The sequence below is a fragment of the Natrix helvetica genome (assembly GCF_964273705.1).
Source record: "Natrix helvetica genome assembly, chromosome: 12".
NCBI lineage: Eukaryota > Metazoa > Chordata > Lepidosauria > Squamata > Natricidae > Natrix > Natrix helvetica.
This window is the reverse complement of record NC_138556.1, coordinates 13,501,090-13,528,522: the sequence shown is the minus strand read 5'-3', so window position 1 is coordinate 13,528,522 and position 27,433 is coordinate 13,501,090. Positions and strand designations below refer to the sequence as shown.

Genomic DNA, 27,433 nt, shown 5'->3' with positions numbered 1-27,433 from the left:
AGATGACCTTACAAGGCCCCTTCCAACGCTGCTAACCTCTTAAATACCACCACCGCCACCGCCGCCGCCGCTTCACAACAGCCGCGCAAACACACCTCAGCCGGGGCTCCCCTCAGCGGCGGAGGGCGGGCGGGAGGGCGGCGCGAGCTGACGCGCCAGGCCGCGGCGCTGTTGCTGCCGCCGCCGCCGCCGGCCCAGTCGCACAATTATGAGAAGGAGCCACCAGGCCGCTCCTGCCCTCGCCGCTGCCGCCGCCGCTCTGGAGCCCCAGCCGAAGCCTGCCGCGAGCCGTGCCCGCTGCCTCGGCGGCCGCAAACTCCGCAGCCTCCCGCCACGGCGGCGGCCTTCTGGCGGGGAGACGCCGCCGCCGCCGCTTTGCCCGGCCGCCTCAGCTTCTTCGCCCGGCCGCCTCGGCCTCGCGCCGCTGCCGGGCTCGGCGCCCATAGATGGAGACAGGCCCCGGAGCCGCCGGAGCCGAACCCCGAGCCGGAGCCGCCCGGCGTAAGCAGCAGAGCCGGAGCCGCCGGCTGCCAGACAGCCCCGCCGCCGGCCGCTGCCCCTGAGGAGGATGGTGAGGCCTGGCCTGAGGCCTCCAGCCCGGCCTCGATCCGCAGCAGCAGCAGCAACCGGGCAGTGGGTTGGGGTGAAGTTGCGGAGACTCGTGTTTGTGTGGGGAGAACGTGGGAAGGGCGCCTCGCGTGTACGCCGCCGCGGTTGCTTAGTTTGCCTCCCCTCCTCCCCTCCCGTGGATTGGGCGCCCCATGGGAACTGTAGTCCCAACCCCTCCAGGAAGGGAGAGGTTGGAATGGCTGGGGGGAATGGGATAACAGATTAACAGAGTTGGAAGGGACCTTATGGGTCATCTAGTCCAACCTCCACCCGCTTAGGCAGGAGACCCTACCCTTAAGGCGTCCCTAATTAGAAAAAAAAGAAGAGGAAGAATCTCTTCCTAAACTAATGCACCAATAAATAACAAATCTGTTAAGGTTGCTCCTTGGAAATGGAGCTATGGAAGAGGCAGGGGGGAAATGGTCAGCAGCCCCCTTTTCCCCAAGGCATAAAATCTCCCCTTCCTCTTTTTTAAACTGGCCACGTGCTTGAATTTGGGCTTGGCAGGCTGGGCCAACCTTGAAAATGGGGTTCCCTGAATAAAATAGGGTTTGATTCGATAGTCCTGGATGCCACCTGGTTATCTGGAAAGAAACAAGATTACTAAAGGCAAGAAAAGACATTTGGGGTTCATTTTCTGAACCCACCTTCTCTATTATTAATCTATGTTGGTATTTGCAAATATCGATGCATTGTAAAATGCATTAGAAATTGTACTTAATGTGTAATATATATCACGAATGGGCAGAGAGGCCGATGGGGAGCTTCTGGGTGCCTATCATGTTAAATTAGGTAGACCTAAATATAATCTAATATGTTATAATTGTATAATATAATATAATATAATCTAAGTATAATGGTCTAGTAGTATATCCAGTTTTTTCTGACGTCGACAATTCAGAAACCCCCCTTATTATTATTTTTTAAACAGAACATTCCCAATGCAAAACGTAACTTCTTTGATCTAATCCTGCCCCTTGTGTCATCTGAGCCCTGGGCTACGCTTAAGTTTTATTTTACGATAAGGAATGACTCTTAAGATAAACCTGGAAGTCTGTTCCTCTTTCTGTAAGGCAGGTTTGGCAGAGGTTTGACCTTATTGAGATAGATTTATGTACAGTTTCGTTGAAACAGAGAAAGCTTTTTATGTGGCAAGGCTGGGAGCTGAGTTTTAGCATGCGTTCAGAGCATTGGTTGGGATTGCGTATTATGGTCGGTGAAAGTTTGCTTATCCTGTCATTTTGTGGAATAATTTACAATAAGCTGGATTCACACGCTGTTTGGTATGAAACATTTATCCACCTTCTAGACTTAACCCCCCCCCCCAATCTGACTATGCGGTGGGTCTATTTAAAGAAATTATGGTGATGCCTTGAAGTCTTCTCACTTTGGGCCAGGTGAGGCAGAATTCTCTCACTTAGTTCTTTGCACATAAGTAATAATTCTAACTAGGAAGTTAGCAAAAGGAGTGCAGATAGTCTTCCCTGCCATCCCCACAAATAAAAGTGTACTTTTTCGTCAAGGACTGTTCCCTCTCCCCGTGGAAAGGGGGTGGTGGTTAAAGAATCACAGGCGACAGGGTAAAAAGGGGGAAAATTTGTTTGTATAAAACTTTTTCAATTTTTTTTAAAAAAAGAATCAGAGGCGACATCCCAGAAAAGATGCTAAATAGGTTTCCTGCTACCAAGTTCTTGAGGAACTGTCCAGCTTTGGACTGGCATATTGGAAAGCATGAGTTTCATCAGGTGACAGGTAACCCGCTCCATGTTCTCATTGGCAGACTAGGCTGGTTGATTGTAGACTGTTAGCTGACCTGCCCTTTCAAATATGTTCAAACTAAGGTCATTTTCTAGCTGACGCTGCTTTCAAAATTGTCTCGTTTTCAGCTTCCTGCTTAAGGGAGCTTCAAAGGCATGGCTTAGTATGGCTGGGAGTGGGATGTGATTGGTCAAATGTATTTGCTGTGTGTATTTTTCAACTATTGTTACAGCAGCCAACACCCACATCTTGCCCATTTAAATCAAATAAACTTGAAACTTGAAACTTGATAGCTACAACTTCTCATAAGCAAACGTTCCCACATTAAGTAAATAATCTATCGTAAGGGATAGCTTTCCTATTTCGTACAATTTCCCATATTTGAAGTAAGCTAACCTTGCCTCTGTGTATTCTATTGACTTTATAGTGGAGAGATTCATTTAAAAAAAGACAACAACTCTGGCAGTATTTCTTATCCCTACAGAATACCTTGAATGTTTTGTTCGGAAGAAATGGAAAGCAATCAGATTTAATTGCTATATGCCTATACCAGTTCCAAAATAAATGACTAGTAGGGATTATAGGAATCATTAGATCCTCCTAGTTTCTAAACAGCAAATACGCAATTCTAGAATTCACCTCAAAAGGAGATCTTTGGGAGATCTGTAAGCATCGCAAAGTTGTACATTCCAAACGTAGAAAAGGACAATTGTAAAACTTTGAGACCTTGTAGCATCCCAGTAAACCGTCAGATTTCCCTCAAACTTTCCCGTACAAGAGAGGTGCTATAGAGAAAAAAAATGCATCAACTCCATTGCTGCATCCCTACTTCACACAGTTTAAGACATACAGCACAATAGTGGAGATATATTTATTTCAGTTCTGGTAGCTCCGCAATCCTTTAAAAAAGGTACACAACATTTAATTTTGAAAGGTCTTAAGGAACTATATTCTTAAAAATATGTGAAAACTCCACATGTCGTTTAGGCTTCTGTGCCATGCTAAGTCATAATGAAGTTTAATTTTGTTTACCTTAAATTTTTTTGTGTGAGATTAATAGAATAGAATAGAATTCTTTATTGGCCGTGTGATTGGACACACAAGGAATTTGTCTTTGGTGCATATGCTCTCAGTGTACATAAAAAGAAAAGATACATACGTCACGAATCATAAGGTACAACACTTAATGATAGTCATAGGGTACAAATAAGCAATCAAATTGTATTAGGAAACAATCAATATAAATTGCAAGGAAACAAGCAACAAAGTTACAGTCATACAGTCTTAAGTGGGAGGAGATGAGTGATAGGAATGATGAGAAGATTTATAGCAATAGTAATGCAGACTTAGTAAATAGTTTGACAGTGTTGAGGGAATTATTTGTTAAGCAGAGTGATGGCATTCCGGAAAAAACTGTCCTTGTGTCTAGTTGTTCTGGTGTGCAGTGCTCTATCACGTCAGTTGAAACAATTTATGTCCAGAATGTGAGGGGTCTGTAAATACTTTCATAGCTCTCTTTTTTGACTCGTGCAGTATGCTGGTCCACAATGGAAGGCAAGTTGGTAGTAATTGTTTTTTCTGCAGTTGTAACTATCCGTTGAAGTCTGTCTCTGTCTTGTTGGGTTGCAGAGCCAAAGCAGACAGTTATGGAGGTGCAGATGACAGACTCATTGATTCCTCTGTAGAACTGTATCAGCAGCTCCTTGGACAGTTTGAGCTTTCTGAGTTGGCACGGAAAGAACATTCTTCGCTGTGCTTTGTTGTGCTTAACTGTTGTGATAGGTAAACTGTGGTTTAAGGTTGATGGTGCAAAACCAACCAGTAGTGGTTTGTTCAGCAACCTCTGGTTTGCCAAATGGGGCGAAATAGGCAAGTGGAAATATAAACAGGTAGTTTACTGTCTTAATGTGATCTGAACAAATTTTACTGGCCCACCATTATTCTTTTTTCCCTGGAGGTTTTTAAAATAAACATGCTTAACAACAGACTACGCTGACTGCAGATATGACCCTTTATATTCCAAGGGGAAACAAGAGTGCTTAAGGTGAGCTTAAAGATAATTTTGGAAATAATTACTTTTGGCTAACTATAGTTCTCTTTATATCTGTCAGTGCCTTGTTTTCCAGAGTTAGAAAGAGGTGGCTGTGTTCCCTTGACCAAAAACCAGAACTGATTTGCCATTCTCTTTCTTCAGTTTCTTTTTACTTTCCTGTTTATCCTACATCCTGATATTCCCTAGAGATTTTCCCTGGAGGGATTAACCAGTTAGATTTTGAGTTGAAGCACGGTGGGTCGAATGCTGTCACTTCATCAGATATGTGAACAAGTCCTCCAGCTATTACCCTTCTTAATTCAAATTGCTCCTGAAGCCCTTTTGTTTCCCTGATGTTAAGATGAGTTTATGAATATGTTCCACACAATTGTGTTATAAAATATACCTTTGGGCTATGTAAATATTCAGTATCTTTATGCTACAGTTTAAGACATTAGCAAATTTCCAGTATGCTATTTTATCTACTCATTTTTTAATTGGTAATTCATCAGTAAGAAGCTTTGCAAATTGAAAAAAATATATGCTTAAGAACTAACATCTGGGGATTCAGAAAGATTCAGACATTAGGGTTGTGTTAAGCAGAATGCTACCACTCTTATTATTTTGAATAATGAAAGAATTAAAAGAGAAGTATAGAAATCTGGTTTCTTGACTATATCCTTAAATCTTAGTAAAGAAAAATCAGAGATTGCCAATCAAGTACAATTACATATAAGTGAGTTCTACCCTAAGAACCATGATCTCATTACATCACTGCAGCTATTCCATAAATGAAGCTGCATCTGTAGAACTATGACTAATGCATCAGTTGCTTAGATGATCAGAGCAACATCAAAGTTGCTTTGTAAATATCAAATATTAGCAGGTCTTTTTTTCATTGTTTCGTAACTACCCTTTTGTGTAGAATAGTTGCTGTTGGGCTTCAAATAGCCAATTGCTTTAGCTTCAGGACTTAACAGTTTACACTGGGTTAGCTCATTACAGTTTTTCTTTTGTTTAGCAGTGAGTCATAACGCTTAGGTGTAGAAAAAAGTAATTACAAGGTATGTAGATTTTTAAAACAACCAGCCAAAGAAAGAGTTAACTAGATACATTCTGAAGTGTAACATTCTTACACTTTTGGTGATTGTTAATGGTTTCTAAATGTTTCCACTAAAAGATGCCAATAGATTTGCCAACTGCAATATGACTCAAAAGTGCTTTCCCCCCCTTTTTTTTTGGGGGGGGGGGCTACAGAGCACTAGTTGGTTGGATACCTGTGCGTCTTGTGCTTTGTGATCAGGCTTGATAAATTGACAGTTAAACCTTGATCGTTAATGAGTAGTTAAGATCTGCTCTCCTCTCCCCTTCTCTCCCTCAGGATTGCTCCACAGAAGCTTCTCCTCTCCTATTCCCCTTCTCTCCCTCAGGCTTCTGAAGCTTCTCCTATATTATCCCCTTCTCTCCCTATCAGGTGGGGAGAGGAAGTAGAATGTCTAATTCTTAGCATCAAAGCGTTTTTCAGATAGGGAGGGGGAATAGAATGTCTAAACTCCCAGCCCACAGGCCGGATGAGTTACACACTGGCCACGCCCATGCCCAAGTGGCAGTTGGAACAGAGTTCTTTTCAGGTGGGGAGGAGGAGTAGAACGTCTAACAGCATCAGAGCGTGCTAATAATACTATAAGAAATGCTAATGATCTGATGGTTATTTCAAAAAACCCTTTTTTAGTAAGCACCTAAAAGCCAAGCGGAACATACGTGACAAATTTCAAGCTTGTAGGCTTTACAGTTCTGGATTTTCATGATGATGCGTGCGTGGTATTTCACTTTTATATATATATAGAGAGAGATTATTATTTTGTATAGGCTTCAGAGTAGGCTATTTAACATTTCCAAACAATGTGTGCCTTCCTTTGACTGGTTATGAGTGTTTAATTGGATTTACCTTAAGTGAGAATTGAAGTCACATTTTGCAGTTAGTTTACAAATAGTTATTTTTGACAAGCCAAACTGAAGTGACTTGTTTCACTGTATCCTTAATGCTGTTCTGTTAGGTGCCATGAGTATTTGGATTCAGCAGTATGCCTATTCAATGCGTACGTAATACAGTTATAAGACACAAGGTAAAAAGTGGGTGTCTCTGTGCTCTAATCAAATAGATCCAAGCAGAATAAGAACTTTTTTTTTGAGAATTTTACATACAGCCCTTTGAACCTATTTCTGTCTGTTTTGTTTGCTATTTATCTATCTCCCAAACCAAACAAATCTGAATATGTTGTAATTTTGTAATTTCTAATTACTTTGGCTGTTGAGTAAGAACTTCATTTTTCTTTCATAATCACATTTTTAATCTATTAGTCAGATGCAAAGATTTAATAATGGAAGCTGGCGGTGAAATTGGGTTTTACATTTTTCCCAGAACTGGCTGTTGTCTTTCAGATCAAATATCCTTGTTGAGCAACTCCTTTTGCAAGAGAGTTGGGCGAAGAGGAACATTTGATCAAAAATGTAAGAAACACACTCCAAGCAGTACAATTTTAAGAATTTCCAGACTAGCTAGCAGTCTCTAATATGTAGTGTTAAGCAAAGAAGCTCTTTGTGTGTTGCATATCTATACTACGAGGGACACGGTGGCTCAGTGGCTAAAACGCTGAGCTTGTCGATCAGAAAGGTCGGAAGTTCGGCGATTCAAATCCCTAGTGCCACATAACGGAGTGAGCTCCCGTTACTTGTCCCAGCTTCTGCCAACCTAGCAGTTTGAAAGCATGTAAAAATGCAAACAGAAAAATAGGAGCCACCTTTGATGGGAAGGTAACAGCGTTCTGTGTGCCTTCGGCTTTTAGTCATGCCGGCCACATGAGCACGGAGACGTCTTCGGACAGCGCTGACTCTTCGGCTTTGAAACGGAGATGAGCGCCACCCCCTAGAGTCAGGAACAACTACCTTTATGTATACTACAGGGGAAAAATTTGCCCTGGCACAATTTTCATCATGAAACCATCCTCTTCCAATTTCTGTTTTCCTTTACAGGGAATCCTTGACTTATGACCACAATTGCGCCCCAAATTTCTGTTGGTAAGCGAGACAGTTGTTAAATGAGTTTTGCCCCATTTTATGACCTTTCCTGCCACTGTTGTTAAGTGAATCACTGCCGTTGTTAAGTTAGTAGCACGGTTGCTAAATGAATCTGGCTTCCCCATTTACTTTACTTGTCAGAAGGGGTTTAACATGATACTGTGACTGTCATGAATACGAGTCAGTTGGCCATGTTTTTGAATTTTGATCTCATGACCATGGGGATGCGGAAATGGTCGTAAGTGTGAAAAATGGTCATCATAAGTCACTTTTGTCAGTGCTGTTGTAACTTTGAACATTCACTAAATGAACTGTTGTAAATCAAGGACTACCCGTGTTTTCTCTTCCCAATTTTTTTTTACCCCCCAAAAGATCTTGAATAAAATGCACACGTTGAGGCAAGAAGGACAGTTATTTAGAAAGATGTACTTTATCTAATTATACATGTACTAACTGTGGCGCGCATAACTTATGCGCATTATTGGAAAAAAGAAAATACACCATCAGAGCTAGATATAATCAGAAAAGTGTTGGCCTGTGTGGAAGCAGATAGGCTCACTCTTGAACTTAAAAATAAAGGGGAATCAGAATATTTTGAAGTCTGGAACAGATTTTATGATTGGTGTAGGACAAGGTGACAAGACTGGAACAAACTGTAAATACTGTGATTGGACAGAAGGATAGATAATGTATTAAGTAGGCTAATAGTGGATGAGACTAATTGTACATAATGTGATTGGATGGTCACTTCGACTTCGTGGTACTGCTTTGTTTTAAATGTAAAAACAATACAAATATATTTAAAAAAAAAGAATTTAGCAGCCTGTCCCCCACCCCCACTCTCTCACTCCCTCTTCTTCTGTGTCTCTCTCTTTCTGTGTCTTTCTTTGTGTGTGTCTCTCTCCCCCCCCCCTCTCTCTCTTTCCTTTGTTTTCTAAATCTTGTATTTGTTGTAATTTTGAACAGTCACTAAACGAAGCCTGGTAAGCAAGGACTTCCCGCAATCCAAAATTCAACGCTAGCAACCCAGTTCCACACTCTAGTTTTCCGATGCCTTGAGTCACTAAAACATCTTTCTCAATGGGCAGCTAAGGAAGAGTTTCTAGGCAGTGTGCATACCCAGAGATAAATGAACGATAAGTATGAAGTAATCCGAGATGCATGTTCAAAATATGCATCTCGCTGTGCTCTGATCTGATAGTTCAGGCAAGGTAATAAAAGGGGGGAAAAATAAAAAATAAAAACCTTGGCAATCAGAAGTGTAAATTTGGTCTCCAACCCCATAATCTCTCCTTAACGGTTTCACCTTTTGCCTTGTCTAAAATCTGGGGAATTCAAAAAAACTCCCCCAGCCGAATTACCTTGATTGTAAATTTGTATATTCCGTTGTTGCCTGTGAGCATTTCCTGGAAGGCAGCGCATCTTGAGACTTGCATAGCTTTTGAATATGATTCAAATGCACGCCCGTTCCTCCAAATAAGATACAGGGACGTTTTGGAAATACGTACAATATTCAGTTAGTCATCCCAAGACAGCTCACCACCTGCATTGGTTAAAAAAAAAATGGGAGTAACAGTTGGAAGATAGAAACGTCAGCCAATCTGGCTTCTACTGGCCAACTGCAACCAATATACAGGCCAACTGGCTCCTCTAGGGCACATTAAGCCTAAGAAGACAGGGCAGTAGGTATGAGCAAGAGATGATACCATGAGAATTAATAACAACTGTATAAGGTTGTGTTATAACTACTGTATAGGGGCTGTTACGTCAACTATAAGTAGTTATTCTTGTTTCTCTGATGAATCACAGGAAACAATAAAATTAGATGTCATTGGATGCTTTTTTTACGCATTCATTACAGTTGAAGGAGAGTTTCATATTCCATTCGCATCAGTTCCCATCTTTTTATTTGTTTAAAAACTCAGAGGCTACTGTACTTGGCATTGTGATGCCTTTTCATTATTTAATCATAAAAACAATGCCACTTGCGCTGTGTTAACAATCTGGCATTTTTGTCTAGTATCTTGTCAAAGTCTGAAATGTGAGATAAGTCTTTTCTTGATCTTTATGGAGATTGGTAAATAAGGAAGCGTTTTTTTAAAAAAAATTAAAAGAATCAGCCCTAATTAAGTTGATCACTCATCGTTCTGCTTGTATTTGGCCAATTGTGACAATTAAAACCAAGTTTAAAAATTAGTACTTTTTTCAATATATGCTAATTTACTTGCGTTTGCTTCCAATAACAGAGTTCACAATTGTACAGCTTTTATTGTAGCAACTTATACACTTTTAAAGGTAAAGGTTCCCCTTGCACATATGTGCTAGTTGTTCCTGACTCTAGGGGGCAGTGCTCATCTCCATTTCAAAGCCGAAGAGCCAGCGCTGTCCGAAGACGTCTCCGTGATCATTTGACCGGCCTGTCTCACAGCTGAAGGCACACGGAACGCTGTTACCTTTCCACCAAAGGTGGTTCCTATTTTTCTACTTGCGTTTTTATGTGCTTTCGAACTGCTAGGTTGGCAGAAGCTGGGACAAGTAACGGGAGCTCACTCCGTTACGCGGCACTAAAGATTCGAACCGCCAAACTGCCGACCTTTCTGATCAACAAGCTCAGCGTCTTAGCCACTGAGCCACCCTCAATACACTTTTAGTTCCTTCTATTTTTAGTTTTTGTGCTTCATTAAAATTAAATTCATGGAATAAATTAAAATGCTTATTTCAGGGCAGTAATTAATTCTGCTATTTATTTAATCCTGATAAAATCTTATAAAAGGTATCAGGTTAAGAGATAATTGTCATCTAAGAGATCAGGATTTCAACTCACTGAACTGAGTCTGATTGTGTTTGGGTAATAAAATGTAATTCTTCCATTCAGTTAGTAATGTTGTCTAATTTGTTTTTGTAGGTGAGAGTTTAGCATGCAACAGTTTAACTACCCAGGGAGATGGAAAAGGAATATATTTTATCTCTGCTAATGTTGTTTCTTCCAAGCTGAGATTAAGTGTAATGTCCCTGATAATTTAGAGATATGCGGAACTATTGAAAGATTCCATTGCTATTCGTTTTATTTTCGCACAGATAGCAGATGCTTTTACAGTTTTCATCACAACCAGAATTCAGACGAGTTTCCCAATAGTAGGTCCTCGAACTACAATCACAATTGAGCCCAAAATTTGTGTTGCCAAGTGAGACATTTGTTAAGTGAGTTTTGCCCCATTTTACGACTTTCCTTGTCACGTTTGTTAAGTGAATCACCGCAGTTGTTAAATTAGTAACACGGTTGTTAAGTGAAGCTGGTTTCCCCATTGACTTTGCTTGTCAGAAGGTTGCAAAAGGGGATTACGTGACCCCGGGGCGCTGCAGCTGTCATAAACAGGGATCAGTTGTCAAGCATCCAAATGTAAATCACGTGACCACAGAGATGCCGCAGTGGTCACAAGTGTGAAAAAAATGGTCATAAGTCACTTTTTTCAGTGCCGTTGTAACTTCGAACAATCAGTAAATTGAGGACTACCTATATTTGATTCAGTGTAACGCTACTAGCTTCTGCCAACCTAGCAGTCCGAAAGCACGTAAAAATGCGAGTAGAAAAACAGGAACCACCTTTGGTGGGAAGGTAACAGCGTTCCGTGCGCCTTTAGCATTTAGCCATACCAGCCACATGACTACGGAGACGTCTTCGGACAGCGCTGGCTCTTCGGCTTTGAAACAGAGATGAGCACCGCCCCCTAGAGTCAGGAACGACTAGCACATATGCGTGAGGGGAACCTTTACCTTTAACATTACTAGACGAAAATGATTGAAAGGACCAAAGCAAAGAATGACGCAGTTTTTAAACCTGTTGAGTTTATAAGCCCAGAGATATATTTTTTCCCCTACTCCAATCTACTTTACAATAAGGCTACAGCAGTAACATCGTTTCGACAACAAAAGTGCTAGGGGCTCTACTCTTCGGCCGACAACGGGCTGTTGTTGTCTTCCGTCAGGGTCTGGAGAAAGAGGAGCCGGCTTGCGTTGTGGGAGTAGCCCTCCCATGCAAGAGATTGAGGTATAGCGCGGTAGCTACGTTGATGGTATGTAAGGCTGCTCAGCCCTCCCAGGGAACGGGCTTCCCTCAGGGCTTCGGAATGAGGGGTTGATTGGAATCTGGTACCTGCTTCTCTCCCTCTTTTTCCTCCCCTTGAAAGCCTGAACAAGAGAGGGATACGCCCTAAGGATACTGGCCACAACACCGTCTCATCTCCTGGAAGACCACATTTAGATTCTAAGTAGTGGTTTGCTTGCAAACATTTCTGGATTTCACAGGCATGTTTCTTACAGGGGTCTTTGGGGGCCATAACTAAGGAACACAACACACCTTCCCTTCCTGGCTGAAGGGCAAGCTAAGCAGGTTGGGCAGCCCACGGGAGACCCCCGCCGCCTCCTGAAGTCCGGAGATTTCTAAATAGTGCTTCTGGTTTGGGAAAACAATTTATGTTATTGGAGATCATAAATCATCTTACAAAGATTGTTACATTCTCATAGTAGTTGCAAGGGGGGGGGGGGACACGTTTAAAAGCAGCCCCAGTGAGGATCATTCCATTTGAAAAGAAATTATAGTGGGTAAAGTCTAGAGTGAAAAGATTAAAACTGATTATTTTCTTTTAATTGTGCTTACATATATTGTATCTCCTCAACAATGAGCACCATTCTTTTACAAACCAAAATATTTGTTAGGCAATGGATATTTTTGGTAAGCAGCAAAGTTTTTGTATTATCTGTTTTTGAAGATGGATACAATAGAGAGAGACCTCTGTATTTACTTATTTATTCGTCTGCAAATGTTACCTTCCCAAGTTCTAGAAGAGAGAATTTTTACTCCTTCGGTAATGTGTATCTTTGGCTGTTTGGCTGGTGGAATGCTGATTCATGCAATTTCACCAACTTGTGCAAATAACATATACTAACATTTTAGAACATTTCAGTCAATGATGTTGGAAGAGATCAATTGTCGTTACACTATCAAATCAGCCTCTATATTTAAGTTCATGGTTTTTTTTAGCATACCACTTACTAGGCCAGGATGAACTCCTTGTTCTGCTGCCAGAAAAGTGAGGAAAACTGATCATGTACTCCTCTCTCTTTGTAGCAGGGGTGTCAAACTCAAGGCCCGGGGGCCGGATCCAGCCTGCAGGGTGCTTAGATCTGGCCCCCGGGCCATCCTGAGCTCTGTTTTCGCTGGCAGACGGTTGCAGGAGGCTGTTGCAGCCGAAATCGGAGCTGACCGCTCGCCACTACAGTTGACCCCGACATGAGTGACATCGAGCTGGCCGTGCCCTCCCAGTCCTGTCCCCCTGCCCCCCCTCCCCGGAGGTCAAACACACTACCGATGCTGCCCTCAATAAAATCGAGTTTGACACCCCTGCTTTATAGAGATTCATGGCCGAATGCAAAGACTCCCTCTTCCATGGTTATCATCAAGATTGAATTCTAAAAAAAAATGTGTTTCAGGGTTTATGCATGTGCTTTTTAATGCCTCATCATAATAAATGATAACGGCTTCTGAGCAGTAAGCATAGCTTTCTGTCTTAAGTGGTAAGCATGTTAAGGAGCGGCCGGTTTTAAACACTTCCTTATTTAGGTTTTGAATTATAGAGATTTGCAGTCAGGGACACCTTGGGTACCTCAGAAGGAAGCCTTTTCATTTTCTCTGTTTTGAAAACGTGGGTATTTTGGCTGCTTGCACATCTTAAAAGGCCTGTAACAAATGAAAGCACGGAGAAATGTATGTTCTAGACTGGAAGCAATCTGGCCTTACTTAATGCAGGTAGTCCTCGACTTACTACGACCACAACGGAGCCCAACATTTCTGTTGGTAATTAAGTGGACGGTTGTTAATTGATTTTTGCCCCATTTTATGACCTTTCTTGCCACAGTTGTCATGTGACTGCAGTTGTTAAGATAATGACGAAGTTGTTCAAGTAAATCTGGCTTCCCCATTGACTTTACTTGTCGTCAGGTGATCCCATGACCACGGGACAGTGCAACCGTCATAAATAGGAGTCAGTTCCAAGAGTCAGAATTTTTATTCAGGTGACCACAGGAATGCTGCCACCGTTGTAAGTATGAAAAACAGTCACAAGTCACCCACAGGTTGAGAACTGCTGCTGTAGAGGAACAAACCAAAAATCCTAACTTGGATATAATGCTAAAAAATTGTATGAAAGTTCCTAAGTTATTTGATTATTCTTACTTCTGAAACAAGCCAGATTAGAGCAGTTGCTTCAGGTTATGCTTGACATAAAATTCATTTTTATTTCCTAACTTCTCTCTTCTTTAGATTTCATGATTAATAAGAATTCTTAATAAGATCCGTGGTGGCGCAGTGGTTAGAATGGAGTACTGCAGGCTACTTCTGTTGACTGCCAGCAGTTCGGCAGTTCGATCCTGACTGGCTCAAGGTAGACTCAGCCTTCCATCCTTCCGAGGTCGGTAAAATGACCCAGTTTTTGGAGGGCATGATGCTGACTCTGTAAACCGCTTAGAAGGGAATGTAAAGCACTGCAAAGCTGTATATAAGTCTAAGTGCTATTGCTATTGCTTCTCTTGAAATTGTGTATCCGACAGTGCAAATCATATTTTACTAACTTCTTGAATCTTGCTTTTTGGAAGATAGCTTTAAATATAGCTTGGTATAGGAGCTAGCTAGCTGGTACTTCTTTGTCTTGCTTAAGACTTAGTAATTATAGGAATAGATAACCTTACATTTGCAATGACAGCAAGGGAGTGAGGCGTCTGTTGGGGTTTGTTGGAGCCTAGATGCTTAAACAACCGTAGGAAATACATAACTTGATGTTTATCCTTTTGCTATTTTCTGTGGTCCCAAACGAAACAAAATTGTTTTCAAAATTCAGCCGATTTGGAAGATGTATATATTTAAAGTACAGCTGATTTTGGAATCTGTGTATTTTTTTAAAAAAATACAAGTGATTTGGAATCTCTATATTTTAAAAAATGTTTGAGATGTTAGGGTATTAAAAAAAAATCAGGCTTTCTTAGATTATTTCTAAATGCATAAGCAACTGAGGATACTTTTTTACATGCATTGTTCCTTGGGGTAGCACCTTAAAAAGGTTTTCCTAATTAAAAGGGATCTCAGAAAAGTGAGACTCTGCATCACAAAATAATCAAGCGTCCTTTTTCCTTTGAACCATTGGATGCTAAATTCTTACAATAAAAACCATTCATTGCAAGATAGTATTAAATGTTACCATTCAGGCATTCTAATAGCAGAACAAACAATTTAATAGGAGTAGGAGAAAGGTAAGGGAAGAAGGAAGGGGAAGGAGAGGAGGAAGGAAGAAAGTAGAAAAGGGAGGGAGAAAAGAAAGGGAAAACAAGGTGGTGTTACAAAAGGAGGAAGAGATGGTAAATAAAGCAACCCAAACTGTATATTACAACCTATTAAATGAAACAATAAATGCGTAAGAATGATAAATGTAAAGAAGAATAACAATCATGTGAATGTATACTTAAAATGGTATGTAAGGGAATGAATAAAATAAAAAATTCTTTGGAAAAAACAATTTAATATTAATTTAATTAATATCTTTAGTTTTTATAAATGGAAAGGAGAAGTGTACTAAATCATTTGACTTCCAATTGTCCTATTCTAGTATGGAAAGGGCTGTTCCAGCCTCCTGAGAAATCTTCCTTCCTTGCCAAAATTGAAATGAGCTGGACACTGATCGCCATTGGGCAATTAGCAGGGTCTGTTTCTACACCAGATGGCTTCTGACATGGCTGTTCCAACATGTGAGCATTCTGATAAGATTGGAACAAGATGTTTTGGGGTCAGGACATTTCAGCCTTGAAACCTTTTCTAAAGCACTTTGACGGGATGAAGGATAAATATCTGACTTTGGGTAACTTCCTTCTCTTCCTGCATATTTCCTTGCAGCAAAAATAAAAATCCCCCTCCACGCTATCCTGGATGAGTCCACAAAACCTTATATCAGTTAGGATTAAGTTGCGTTACAAAGTTAGATGATTCTGTTCAGTATATTATTATTCATACTTTAAGCCAGTGAGAGATGGTTAGTTTAGCACAGGCGTCGGCAACCCGCGACTCTGAAGCTGCATGTGGCTCTTTCATCCCTCCGCTGCGGCTCCCTGTCGCCAGTCAGCTCCACAGTTGGTAGGGCTTTCGGTTAGGATGCCACGCTAGGAGGAGACTCTATGGTGGGGGAACTAGATTTCCCGTTGGCTCCAGAATTGAACGGGGGGGCTTCCGGTTAGGACCTTTGTGGCTCTTTGATTGTTTAAGGTTGCCGACCCCTGGTTTAGCATAACACCCTCAAAAAGTATAAAGATGACAGATGTCTATAGAGATTCTCAGTCATCCAGGTCATGGTTGTCCCAAAGGTGCTTTTTCAAGAGGCAATTGGACTTTCTGGTTCCTCAAAAGTCCAGTTGCCTCTTGAAAAAGCACCTTTGGGACTATAAAGATGACGACAACCTTTTCAACAAAATACCATTGCTAGGTGAGGTTACAATGGGTATTACAGACAACCACCATGCCTGGTAGTTAGCACATTGCAAAAGGCTAGACTTCCATGAGTATTTAGAGTTTTCACCCACTAAATTAAGCTAGGGTTGATTGTACGTGTGTGAAGCCATGGTGAGACTACTTGAAGTAGGAATATGGAAAATTTTGCATTGCTAATGTATACCGTTTGAGTATTCCCAAGAAAGTGTCTTTTTTTAAATAATTTTTTTAAAATTTATTTTTCTTTGAAAAAATAAGACAACACATACAGAACAAAAGCAAGGAGAAAAAACAACTTTCCTCAATTTCATCAAGCATGTCGTTTGGTTGCAAGTTTTTGTTCAACAGTTTTTACAATTAAAAATAAAATCACTGGTTATCCATTAAACCTAACTAAATATTTCATTGAGCATTATGTGTTCAGATTACCATTAATATTCTTTCATTTGTGACGGCCCTTATTTCCTTGAATCCATAATTACCTATTAGGTAACAGTAAGTCTTTATAGAATTATAATATCGCCTATCTCTAGAGAGGGAAAGCAAAGATTAAAACAAAAGATTCCCATTAATTCATATTGTACATTTATACCTTCAATTAAAAGTGTCATTTTGAAACAAGAGTTTTTTATTGCAAGGAAAATATCTCTTTATTAAGAGCATAATACAGTTCTGGGGCATTTCTGGATAAAATGTAACTCCCTGGATATAACACAGGTATCCTTGGGAAGAAATGCCTTGCAAAATACCAAGTGTACATTATTTTAAAATGATGTGTAACCTCAGCTAAATTGTTCTGTTTGGACTATTGAGCAAGGAAGAAACGCCGCTAACCAGCTACTTTATATGTGTGAACTCACTGTGTTTCAGCAAAGTCCAGGTGCTCTGTGTGTAAATGAGATTCAGGATGATGGGAAAACAGAAGTCTGGAATGTTTGCCTTGCAGCTATTGCTCTGGAAGCCTCTTGTAAAATGAGGTGTTACAATCAACTAGCTACGGGTCACAGCTTTGTCCCATGATCGCCATGTGTTTGGTTAATCAAGTATTTCTGTTCAGTTGGGCCTTTTGCAAAATTGGGGAAATTAGTGGTTTCGTAAATGTGTCCTTGTTTACCGTCTGAATTGGGGCAATCATTTTCCAAGGTAACTTCTGTGCTGTGCGTTTACATAAACCGTTGCAACAAAATGCACTGTTTGTCGTATATATATGTTTTCTTGACTGAAAAATTTAATGTCAGGTTATCTCACTGAAGAATTTTGCAATTAAAATTTATGCTTTTTTCCCCTGCTTAAAGTTTGAACAAAAGTAGTTTTGTCCAAAACAATTTGTATGGATATCATAGATGGGTAAAACAAGTTTTTAACAGACCGGGAATGTATATTGAAAAAATATTGATGTATTTACAGTATTTGATGACTCTCCCAGTTGTATAACTCTGATGTACAACAGAAAGGGAAAAACAATTTTTGTACAAGCAGAATAGAATAGAATGAAAAGACTTTGCAAATTGCAAGAGTATTATTACACATTTCTCCAAGGGGAGTTTTCACATATAAGGGGTTTCCTCCTTCAAATTGAGAAGGAAAGTTGATGTGGTGACAGAAAAATATTGTACGTGTGATTGTAAGGGTTCTTGAATCTTAATTGTGTTTGAGGAGTTTGTCTTACAGGCACAGAAAAGAAAATCAGGCTATGCAGAGACCTGTGAAGTTAGAAAGTAGCATCTCAATTGTCCCAGCTTTACTTCTGTAGTGAGAAAGGGATTTTAGATCACATTGTGATTTGTTTGTTATCTGTGACTTTTTTCTGTCTGAAATACGCCACGTCCATTAATAGGTTAGACTGCAGGGGTCCCCAAACTTGGCAACTTTAAGACTTGTGGACTTCAACTCCCAGAATTCTGGGAGTTGAAGTCCGCAAGTCTTAAAGTTGCCAAGTTTGAAGACCTCTGAGTTAGAGACACAAACATCCCCACTTATAATACAATACAATACAATAGTAGAGTTGGAAGGGACCTTGGAGGTCTTCTAGTCCAACCCCCTGCCTAGGCAGGAAACCCTATACCGTTACTTGATTTGTAAGTTCCTGTTGACAGTACAATTTCATGCGTGCTTTTTTGAGGATAAGCTCTAAAAAAATTCTGACATTTCTGAGTGAACATGTCTACAGCTCCATTTAATTCAGACAGAGGGAATATTTTATCCAATATTGCCTTTTGCACTTTCTCCCGATTTGAACATTGCCTCTTGGTTTGAGTTTGTTTCTGTTACTGATCTGACCTCTGCTTTTCTAGATAGATGAAGTGATCCACTGATGAATGGCGGTAGCTTGTCATAAATATCTTGTAGTGCTTGTAAAGGTGCTTGCTATTACATACTCCATTACCCTTAATGTAGGTTTGAATAACTGCCCAATACAAGAAAACAATCTCTTTACTTATTCATAAAACAATTTGCATAGCGTCAAATGCTGCAGTAATTAATATAACTGAACAAATTGCCACATGAAGGATTTGTCTTTTGAATAGGCTCAGTCCTGACAGACAGGTAAATGGATGATAGAACAGCAATATGTGTCTGGATTTGCTGAGAACCATAAGTCTTAACTTTTTCCAATGTTCATCTATTTTCTCCTGCTGTTCAAATATAGCTGATCTTTGGACAATTCCATTTATGACTTGCTTCTTGTATCATATGAACTAGGAACTTAGATCTAATACTGTTTCTGAATCTTGTGAACAATGCACAACCATCTTCCTAAACGAATAAATGAGAATTCCTGCTTTCTGTTCCATATAAATAGAACTCATTGTTACAGATCATAGTTGGATTATAAACATGTACTATAGTCTAATTATCTCAGAACTCTGGATCAAACATCTGTTATATTTCAGAGTTTATTCCTTGGTGCCTTACAACATTGGTGAGCTCAAATAGATTTGTTGAATTTATTTTTAATTTCAATTCTTGGAAGTCAACCAGTGCTCAGTTTTTTGTATAACAAAGCTTAAAGCATCAATCACGAAAAACACAACTTTAATGTAGTACGGCAGAACCTTTGTGTTAATTCTGACGTTTTATGACCAATCCATCCTCTTATCCCATGGACTTTAATTTCAGGAGTTATAGTTAAATAATAGAGTACTTTTTAAAGAGAAAACCCCTCAAAATATTTGCTCCATTTAAATGCAATGATAGAATGGTCCCTATAATGTAATGTTAAATTATTTTAAGGTCTGATCTCATCCTGCATTTGAGGCAGCGGTGTGTTGTTATAACCTGTCATCTCTAAAACCTTAAATTAGAGTAAACTTTCGTGGTATAAGATTGATCCTCAAAGCAGTCTGTTAGTAGTTGTTGACTATGGATTTCTGCAAAGAAAATATGAGGTGGACCTTGTATCTTGATCAGGTATTTCTTTAAAAAACACTTTTGCTAGCTTCATGATTTAACCTGTCTCCTTTTAATATTATGCAGATACCCAGGATACCTAGAATAATAACGATATTAACAGAGTTTTATAGGTTCTTAAACGTTCTTCTTATGTTTAGAGATGAGAGGTTTTAACAGCACGCTGGTGAATGTTGGCGCAGACTGATTTGCTTAAAACCAACTTTTGCCTCTCTCCTCAAGGAAATACATTAGCTAAGTAAATGTAAACTTGTTGGTATGTTTTCACTTGAATGCTTGGGGTAAAACATTTAAGTTTTAGTTAATCAATTTCTAGAGAGTTGGGCCAGCAGTCGGTTTCTTGCTTGCAATCCTGCCTTAAACATCCTATTTTTGTTTGATATAATGGGTTGTTTGTGAGATTTTAGCCTATTTCAGCCTTTTTTCAACAAATGAGCTGTTGATAAGAGGTGGTTAAATGCCTTACAGAGATAAAGAGATAATATAACAGGCATTTTGGAGGGCATTTGAAAGCAGAGTGATTTTTCTTCTCTGTTCAGTGTAATTGTGTTAATGGTAAAATAGTAATGTTTACGCAAAATTGTAAGCCGTTTACCAGATGGATGTCTTGTGTTTCTCTTGGCCTAATAAGCATACTGTGAAAGGTTTAATTTGAAAAGTCAGATGAAATGCAGATGGAATAATCTCAAAGACGTTTATAAAGCACATTTATTGGAAAACTACAATTGTGTTTTCCACAATATCCCGGTGGCGAGGATTTTAGAATTAATCTCTGATAAGAATTAAATATTCTTATTAAAACAAGTCTCAAAATATCTGTTGCAAATTTAACATTATAGGAGAACAACAGATGAAAGCCCCCTTAAACTTGATTTTTAAAAACTTCAGTTCGTATTGCTTAATAAGAAATTAATCAGTTAATCAATCCTCAGTTTTTACTTTAAGTTTAATCAGATATTTTACACAACAACTGATTTGGCAGGCTTAATCTATTTCAAGTGAAGAAGGCATAAATAGTAGAACTATCTAACGGTCTGAATTACATCTGCTTGAACACTGACGGAAGAGAGGCATAGATATTAAATTACTCAGAAATACGGGTGATTGATCCCATGAAAAACAACTCTCTAAAAACACACTATTGCCTTGGTCTGATTTTTAAAATACTTTATTTTACAGTCCCAGAAATCTTGGATAGAAAATACTTTCACCAAACGAGAATGTGTCTACATAATACCAAGTTCAAAGGATCCTCACAGGTAAATGAAAAGAGTTACAGAAATATTGCAGCCTTTGGTATCCTCCTCCAAATTAAGGTTTAAGCATTCTCCCGAGAGATGTGAGAAAGGGTTTCTGCAGTAGCAATTTGGATTCAAAAAAAGTGGAAGGGGAAATCTTGTGATGTGAAATGGGGGTGCTTTAAGAATTGGAGGGGAATATTGAGAATAAAGGACAAAGAGAAATCAGTGTACTACAGGACATGGGGGCGATTTTAGGAGTGGCTTGAAAAAAGATATAAATAGAAAGAAAAAGGAACAAACCATGAAATAAGTATCTCAGACGACCCATGATTAAAATAGGGGGAGGGGAAATAAGAAAATATCAAAATGTAAATACACAGGTGGAAAAATGATACGAATTGACATACGTTAAATAACAATTATAAGAATGTATATCTAAGAATTGAATTTGAAAGGACAAAAAAAAAACTTTTTACAAAAAAAAAAAAATTGGAAGGGAATTGGAAGTAAGAAGAGAGTTTTTTTCCCCAGAGGTTGGGATCTAAGTGAGAAGAAGGAATTACGGTTTTCCCCTTAATTTGTGCTATATTGGATATATCCCATAGCTGGAGACAATAGCAGCTTTTGTTTTGCTTATATCATCTTTGCTGTGTTACTCTTTTTTCCTTTTGTCCTGTAGTGAACCCGTGCACAAAAAAATAAGTGTTTTAAAAAAAATTAAGAAAAGTCCTATAATATTTTGTGTAGTGGGTTTTTTTTTTTTTTTTTGAAACTGTGACCGTTTTTAGACCGTTTTTATCTTTTTAATTTTAGATGCCTTCCAGGATGTCAGATTTGTCAGCAACTTGTCAGGTAAGCAGTTTTGCATGAAATAAAATATTTTTTAAAACTAGGTTAAATGATACAAGTGAGCACTATAGGCCGTTTCCAAAGTCTCTGGAAGCAGAAATAAGTCGAAATGCAGACAAGGTTAAATGAAAGAAGATGTTTACACGAAGAGCATAGAGAAGGTAAGCCGGTACTAAAGCGAGCAGTAAACATATTTATCCCTGCTATCATGGCACTCAAGCCCTTAGATATTATCTCTCTTTCTAATATCATCATCGATCTTCATTATACTGCAGTTTGATTTCTTTAATGAAATGGGAGCTTCTTCCTTCAAAACATGGGGTTGTGGTTTTTCAGAGACAGCGACTGGATTAAATTTGGTGGAAGTTAACAGGTAGCGACTGCGAAGTGCAGTGAACCTATCGCAATGTGCCTGTCCAATTTCCTGAAGCAAGGTTTTTGTCCTTAGGTGCTGTTGCGGCCGCTTGGTACGGCAGCATGCCTGCTTCACCGCAAGCCTTGCCATGAAATACTCCGATGTGAAACTAGGTGAAAATTTTAACCAGGAACTTGAGGAATGGTCTGTAGAAAAACACACAGAGCAGTGTTCAACGGATGCTTACGGTGTCATTAATTTTCAAGGAGGCTCTCATTCCTACCGAGCGAAGGTTTGTAGCCACAGTTCTATTTGTCTTCTAAAGGCGGAGTTGAGGAGCGCCTCTGGAATCACCTTCAAATGCAATATCCAAAGTGAAGATTAAAATAGCTGCATTGGTCTTCAATACCATTCAATACAAGGGGACGTGGTGGCTCAGTGGCTAAGATGTTGAGCTTGTTGATCAAAAGGTCGGCAGTTCGGTAGTTTGAATCCCTAGTGCCGCATAATGGAATGAGCTCCCGTTACTTGTCCCAGCTTCTGCCAACCTAGCAGTTTGAAAGCATGTAAAAATGCAAGTAGAAACTTAGGGACCACCTTTGGTGGGAAGGGAACAGCATTCCGTGCGCCTTCAGCATTGAGTCACGCCGGCTAAATGACCACGGAGATGTCTTCGGACAGCGCTGGCTCTTCGGCTTTGAAACGGAGATGAGCACCGCCCCCTAGAGTCGGGAACGAGGGGAACCTTTACCTTTACCTATTGGTCTTCAAACCCAGAAGCGATAGGGTGGAAATAGATGGGATTTGAGTCAAGTTCTCATGTGACTGAATTGCCCTTCAGTTTATAATATAATGGAGTTTATTATCTAAACTCTTTTTGTGATAAGTTTCCATGAATGGTGCTAACTATTATTTGTATTTCACTTTTCGAAGTGGATTTTCTATCCGTCTCAATGGCTGTTCATTTATCCATTAATATGGATGTTAAATCTATTCATTTATTTAATTCAACCTTTCAGATTTTCTTTGCCTTTTCCTGATTCTGATAATGCAATAAAATAAAGGTATTGTTAAAGCACTTCACAATTCCATTTGTTTCTTCTTCTAACTCCTGGTAGGAAGTACATGTACCTATATGCCCCCACACACATTTGCATTAGTCATTGGGTTGTGGACATTTATTTCTTAGTCACTGTGTTGAACCTCTTGAATTTTAAACACATTTAAAACAATTAATGCAGAAACAATCCCACGGTAAGCTTGTTTTGCAATACATTTTTTTATTATTTTGTGATAAAAGAAAGCTTCTCTGTTAGTCGTGTCTTTAAACTGAAGTTTTCGATAACAGTGTGTCATCCCCAAGAAAACACTTCCTTCTTCCTCTGTTTTTCTATATCGCACCTACAACATACAGACAGTCAGTGGTGCTTCCTCAGATGCAAGAATTCCAGCTGTTGAGAAGTCATCACATTTACCTTGAATTCACATCAAATATATTGTGGAAACCAGAGTAATTCTGGTTAAAATTGGTATTGTTAAAGGGATATTTAGAAGAGCAATTTAGATTATACTTCTACTTTAAGTTTTAAACACATTTGTGTGTTGTGCTGTGCTATATTTTATTTTAACCATGGTTTGTTAACTTAAACCTTTATGGCAAGTTTTGCATGATTAAATTATGAACCAAGCGGTAGAAATTAGAATGGCTGTATTTGTAAGGTAAAGGTTCCCCTCGCACATATGTGCTAGTCATTCCCGACTTTAGGGGGCAGTGCTCATCTCCGTTTCAAAGCCGAAGAGCCAGCGCTGTCTGAAGACATCTCCATGACCATGTGGCCGGCATGACTAAACACTAAAGGCGCACAGAATGCTGTTCCCTTCCCAACAAAGGTGGTTCCTATTTTTCTACTTGCATTTTTTACATGCTTTCAAACTGCTAGGTTGGCAAGAAGCTGGGAAAAGTAACGGGAGCTCGCTCCGTTATGCGGCGCTAGGGATTCAAACCGCTGAACTGCCGGCCTTTCTGATCGACAAGCTCAGCATCTTAGCCACACTGAGCCACCGCGTCCCTTGGCTGTATTTGTAGAACACTGCTAAACCAAAATCGAACAAAACATTTTATGAATCCAAATATACAGGCAGGTTTAATCTTATAAAACATTCATGAGGAATTTTGAATCAGCCCTTCAGCTGTGATATTTGTGTGTCACAGGCACGGATTATTTTATATGTTGCTTGTTTTGTTGTTAAGGGTTATTGACATTTTCCTTCTTTTGATAGTATGTACGATTGTCATATGACACCAGATCTGAAGCCATCCTACAACTGATGCTCAAAGAATGGCAGCTGGAACTGCCAAAACTTGTTGTTTCTGTACACGGAGGGATGCAAAAATTTGAGCTTCACCCACGGATCAAACAGTTGCTTGGTAAAGGCCTTATTAAAGCTGCAGTAACAACAGGAGCCTGGATTATAACTGGAGGGGTGAACACAGGTGATGCCTTGACTTGAAACATACATTCGATGTACTTTTACAAAACAATTGGTGCTGAGCTGTATTATTGTTGGGATGTCATAATGACTCAGAACTTGTTTTAAAGGTCCCCTGGAGGTAGCATATTTGGAATCCTGGGATGACACCGAGTGGGATAGATAACATAGGTAGTTCTAGACTTAACGACCGCACCTGAGGCCAAAATTTATCTTGCGAAATGAGACAGTTGTTAAGTGAGTTTCACCCATTTCAAGACCTTTCTTGCCATCGTCATTACATGAATCGCTGTAATTGTTTCAGATTAGTAGCATGGTTATTAAGTGAATCTGGCTTCCCCCTCGTCAGAAAGTCACAAAAGGGAATCACATGACCCCCGGGGACACTGCAACCGTCATAAATATGAGTCAGTAGCCAAGTGTCTGCATTTTGATCACGTGGCCATGGAACTATTGCAATGATCCTAAGACTGAAAGATCATCTTAAGTCACATTTTTCAGTGCCATTGTGAGCTTAGTCACTAAAATGAAAGTTTGTAAATTGAGGACTATCTATATATACATCGTCATGATTAGAAGATGGTGAAACTAATGAATTAGAATATGGGAGAGGATGAAAGAGACTAATAATAGGACGACGGTGAAATGCTTCCGGTGGGGGGTAACCTCTTACTTTTTTTAATTGACAAAGCATTAATTGGTTGTGATGTATGAACCAAACTACTGAGTTTTGTGGAGATTTATTATCAACGCACATATACTTTTTTCCGTGCACAGGAGTTGCAAAGCACGTTGGCGATGCCCTGAAGGAGCATGCCTCCCGATCATCTCGAAAGATTTGCACTATTGGAATAGCTCCTTGGGGAGTGATTGAAAACAGAAACGATCTTGTTGGCAAAGATGTAAGTCCATCAAACTATTGTACGTGCGAAAAATATTCCTATTTTTCTACTTGCATTTTTATACGCTTTCAAACTGCTAGGTCGGCAGAAGCTGGAACAAGTAACTGGAGCTCACTCCGTTATGTGGCGCTAGGGATTCGAACTGCCAAACTGCCCGCCTTTCTGATCGGCAAGCTCAGCGTCTTAGCCGCTGAGCCACCATGTCCCTCTTGATTTATTACACAGGAACATATTACTTTTGTTTTATGTTTAGGTTGTTGCTCCCTATCAAACTCTGCTAAATCCTTTAAGCAAATTAAACGTCCTGAATAATCTTCATTCCCATTTCGTACTGGTGGATGATGGCACAGTTGGGAAATACGGAGCAGAAGTGAAATTGCGGCGAGAACTGGAAAAAACAATCAGTCAGCAACGAATTCATGCAAGTACGTGCGGCATATGATTATAATGATGGAATTGACTATTTATTTTAATGTACATGAAATGACATGACTTTCAGACTAGACAATGGATGATTAAGTGGTAAAGATTTTGTTTAATTGGTAGGAGGCCAATTTTTTATTTTTTTTTTGTTTTAGTTCATGTATGTTTATTGGTAAAATGTGCATTACATCTATTCCAAATAGGTTATGGCAAAGCTTTGATAGCGCAATATTTTGTAACCATAAAAAAAATTGCTGTGAAAAACGATTGCGTGTTTACAGTGTTTTAAGTTGCATTTATGCTGACTTAGCTGACTGTGGTAAAACCACACTTTAGACCTTGTGCATGATTACCTGTATTTAAAATGTGCGCTGATCAACTTTCGACTTGTTTGTGCAATGAAAGACAAACGTTGAGTCTAGTCTGTTTCAATTCTATGGGAGTCCTGGATTTTGGACATATTCTACAACTTAGTATCAGAGATTCTCCGTTGTCCAGGTCATTGGTGCTTTTTCAAGAGGCAACTGCATTTCCTTTTTTTCTTTGAAGATTTTTTGCTTCTTATCCCAGAAGCTTCTTCAGCTCTTGACTGGATGGTAGAGAATGGAAGGATTTATATTCCTTGCAGACAGCTGGTCATTTGCATCCTTTTAGAGAGTCATTGAGGCCACTTGGAGGTTTATCTATGTCCTCGGTATCACCTGAGTAGTGCAAAGCCTTCTTGGAACTGCTGAAAGAACTGTTGTAGATTGGAGATAGATGAACAGTCCTCTCTCAACAGAGGGGGAGGGATACGACATCATCTATCTCAGAGGTCGGCAATCTTAAACACTCAGAGAGCCACCAAGATCCTAACTGGAAGCCCCCCGTTCAATTCTGGAGCCGACCGGAAATATTCATTCTACTTTTTAATCCCTGCTCATTGTTCTTTGTCTTTGTCTATTCATAACATTCTTTGAAATATCTCAGTCAATGCAGTTAAATAATAGCACTCGTCCCTCATTGATTAATAGCAGGGACATTAATTTAGCCAACTAAGAGAAACTCCAAAGTCAATTTAACAAAACCACAAAATTTGCTTAATGTGTAGAGCAGGGGGTCCCCAAATTTGGCAACTTTAAGACTTTAATTACCAGAATTCTGGGAGTTGAAGTCCACAAGTCTTAAAGTTGCCAAGTTGGAACACCTCTGGTGTAGAGGATGCATATTCAGTTTTTTTATATTGTAAAGTTGGAGCTTTAAGATTTAATTAAAAAGAAAAAGAAACCTGTTTTGAGTGATTAAAGCATTTTTATATTTTCTTTAAAACCTCTTAACCTAGGAATTGGCCAGGGTGTTCCTGTGGTGGCACTTATCTTTGAAGGTGGTCCCAATGTTGTCCTTACTGTTTTGGAGTATCTTCAGGAGAGCCCTCCTGTTCCAGTCGTGGTCTGCGAGGGGACCGGCAGAGCTGCAGATATCCTGGCTTATGTTTATAAGCAAACAGAAGAGGGCGGGTAAGTCTTTTTAAGCATCGGCCACCTACAGTGGAGCTGATCTCCATCAAGATGGCTTGTTCGTCCCTCTTGCTCAATCTTTTCTAGATGTCTTCCATATTTGTAGATTAGAATCTGTTTCAACCTTGCTGTCAACTTGTAAAGCGTTTCCATGAGTACTATCAAGTTGACATAGAAAAAGGGAGGAGAATTCCATGCATACCTTTGGCCAGAGTCAGGTCTCATACTCGTACAGCTGGTGTGTGAAATGCGCATGTTCATA

The 27,433-nt window shown here is 39.7% G+C and overlaps 1 protein-coding gene and 1 pseudogene across 2 annotated transcripts; one reads left to right on the top strand and one right to left on the bottom strand.

The window, feature by feature from the left end:
• Positions 1 to 434: 434 nt before the first annotated feature.
• On the top strand, positions 435 to 27,175 carry LOC309398063 (transient receptor potential cation channel subfamily M member 7-like; the record flags this gene model as incomplete). The annotated part of the gene is made up of 8 exons (XM_081964571.1): positions 435 to 571; positions 20,595 to 20,674; positions 21,470 to 21,508; positions 21,954 to 22,152; positions 24,141 to 24,354; positions 25,128 to 25,252; positions 25,506 to 25,677; positions 26,997 to 27,175. The coding sequence occupies exons 1-8, from the start codon at positions 569 to 571 to the stop codon at positions 27,173 to 27,175; spliced, it is 1,011 nt and encodes a 336-aa protein (XP_081820697.1). The 5' UTR covers positions 435 to 568.
• Positions 11,422 to 11,814, bottom strand: LOC309398013 (cx9C motif-containing protein 4-like; annotated as a pseudogene). The gene is made up of 2 exons: positions 11,631 to 11,814; positions 11,422 to 11,466 (listed from the first exon to the last, which is right to left on the bottom strand). The product of its transcript is annotated as a cx9C motif-containing protein 4-like (transcript).
• Positions 27,176 to 27,433: the final 258 nt, after the last annotated feature.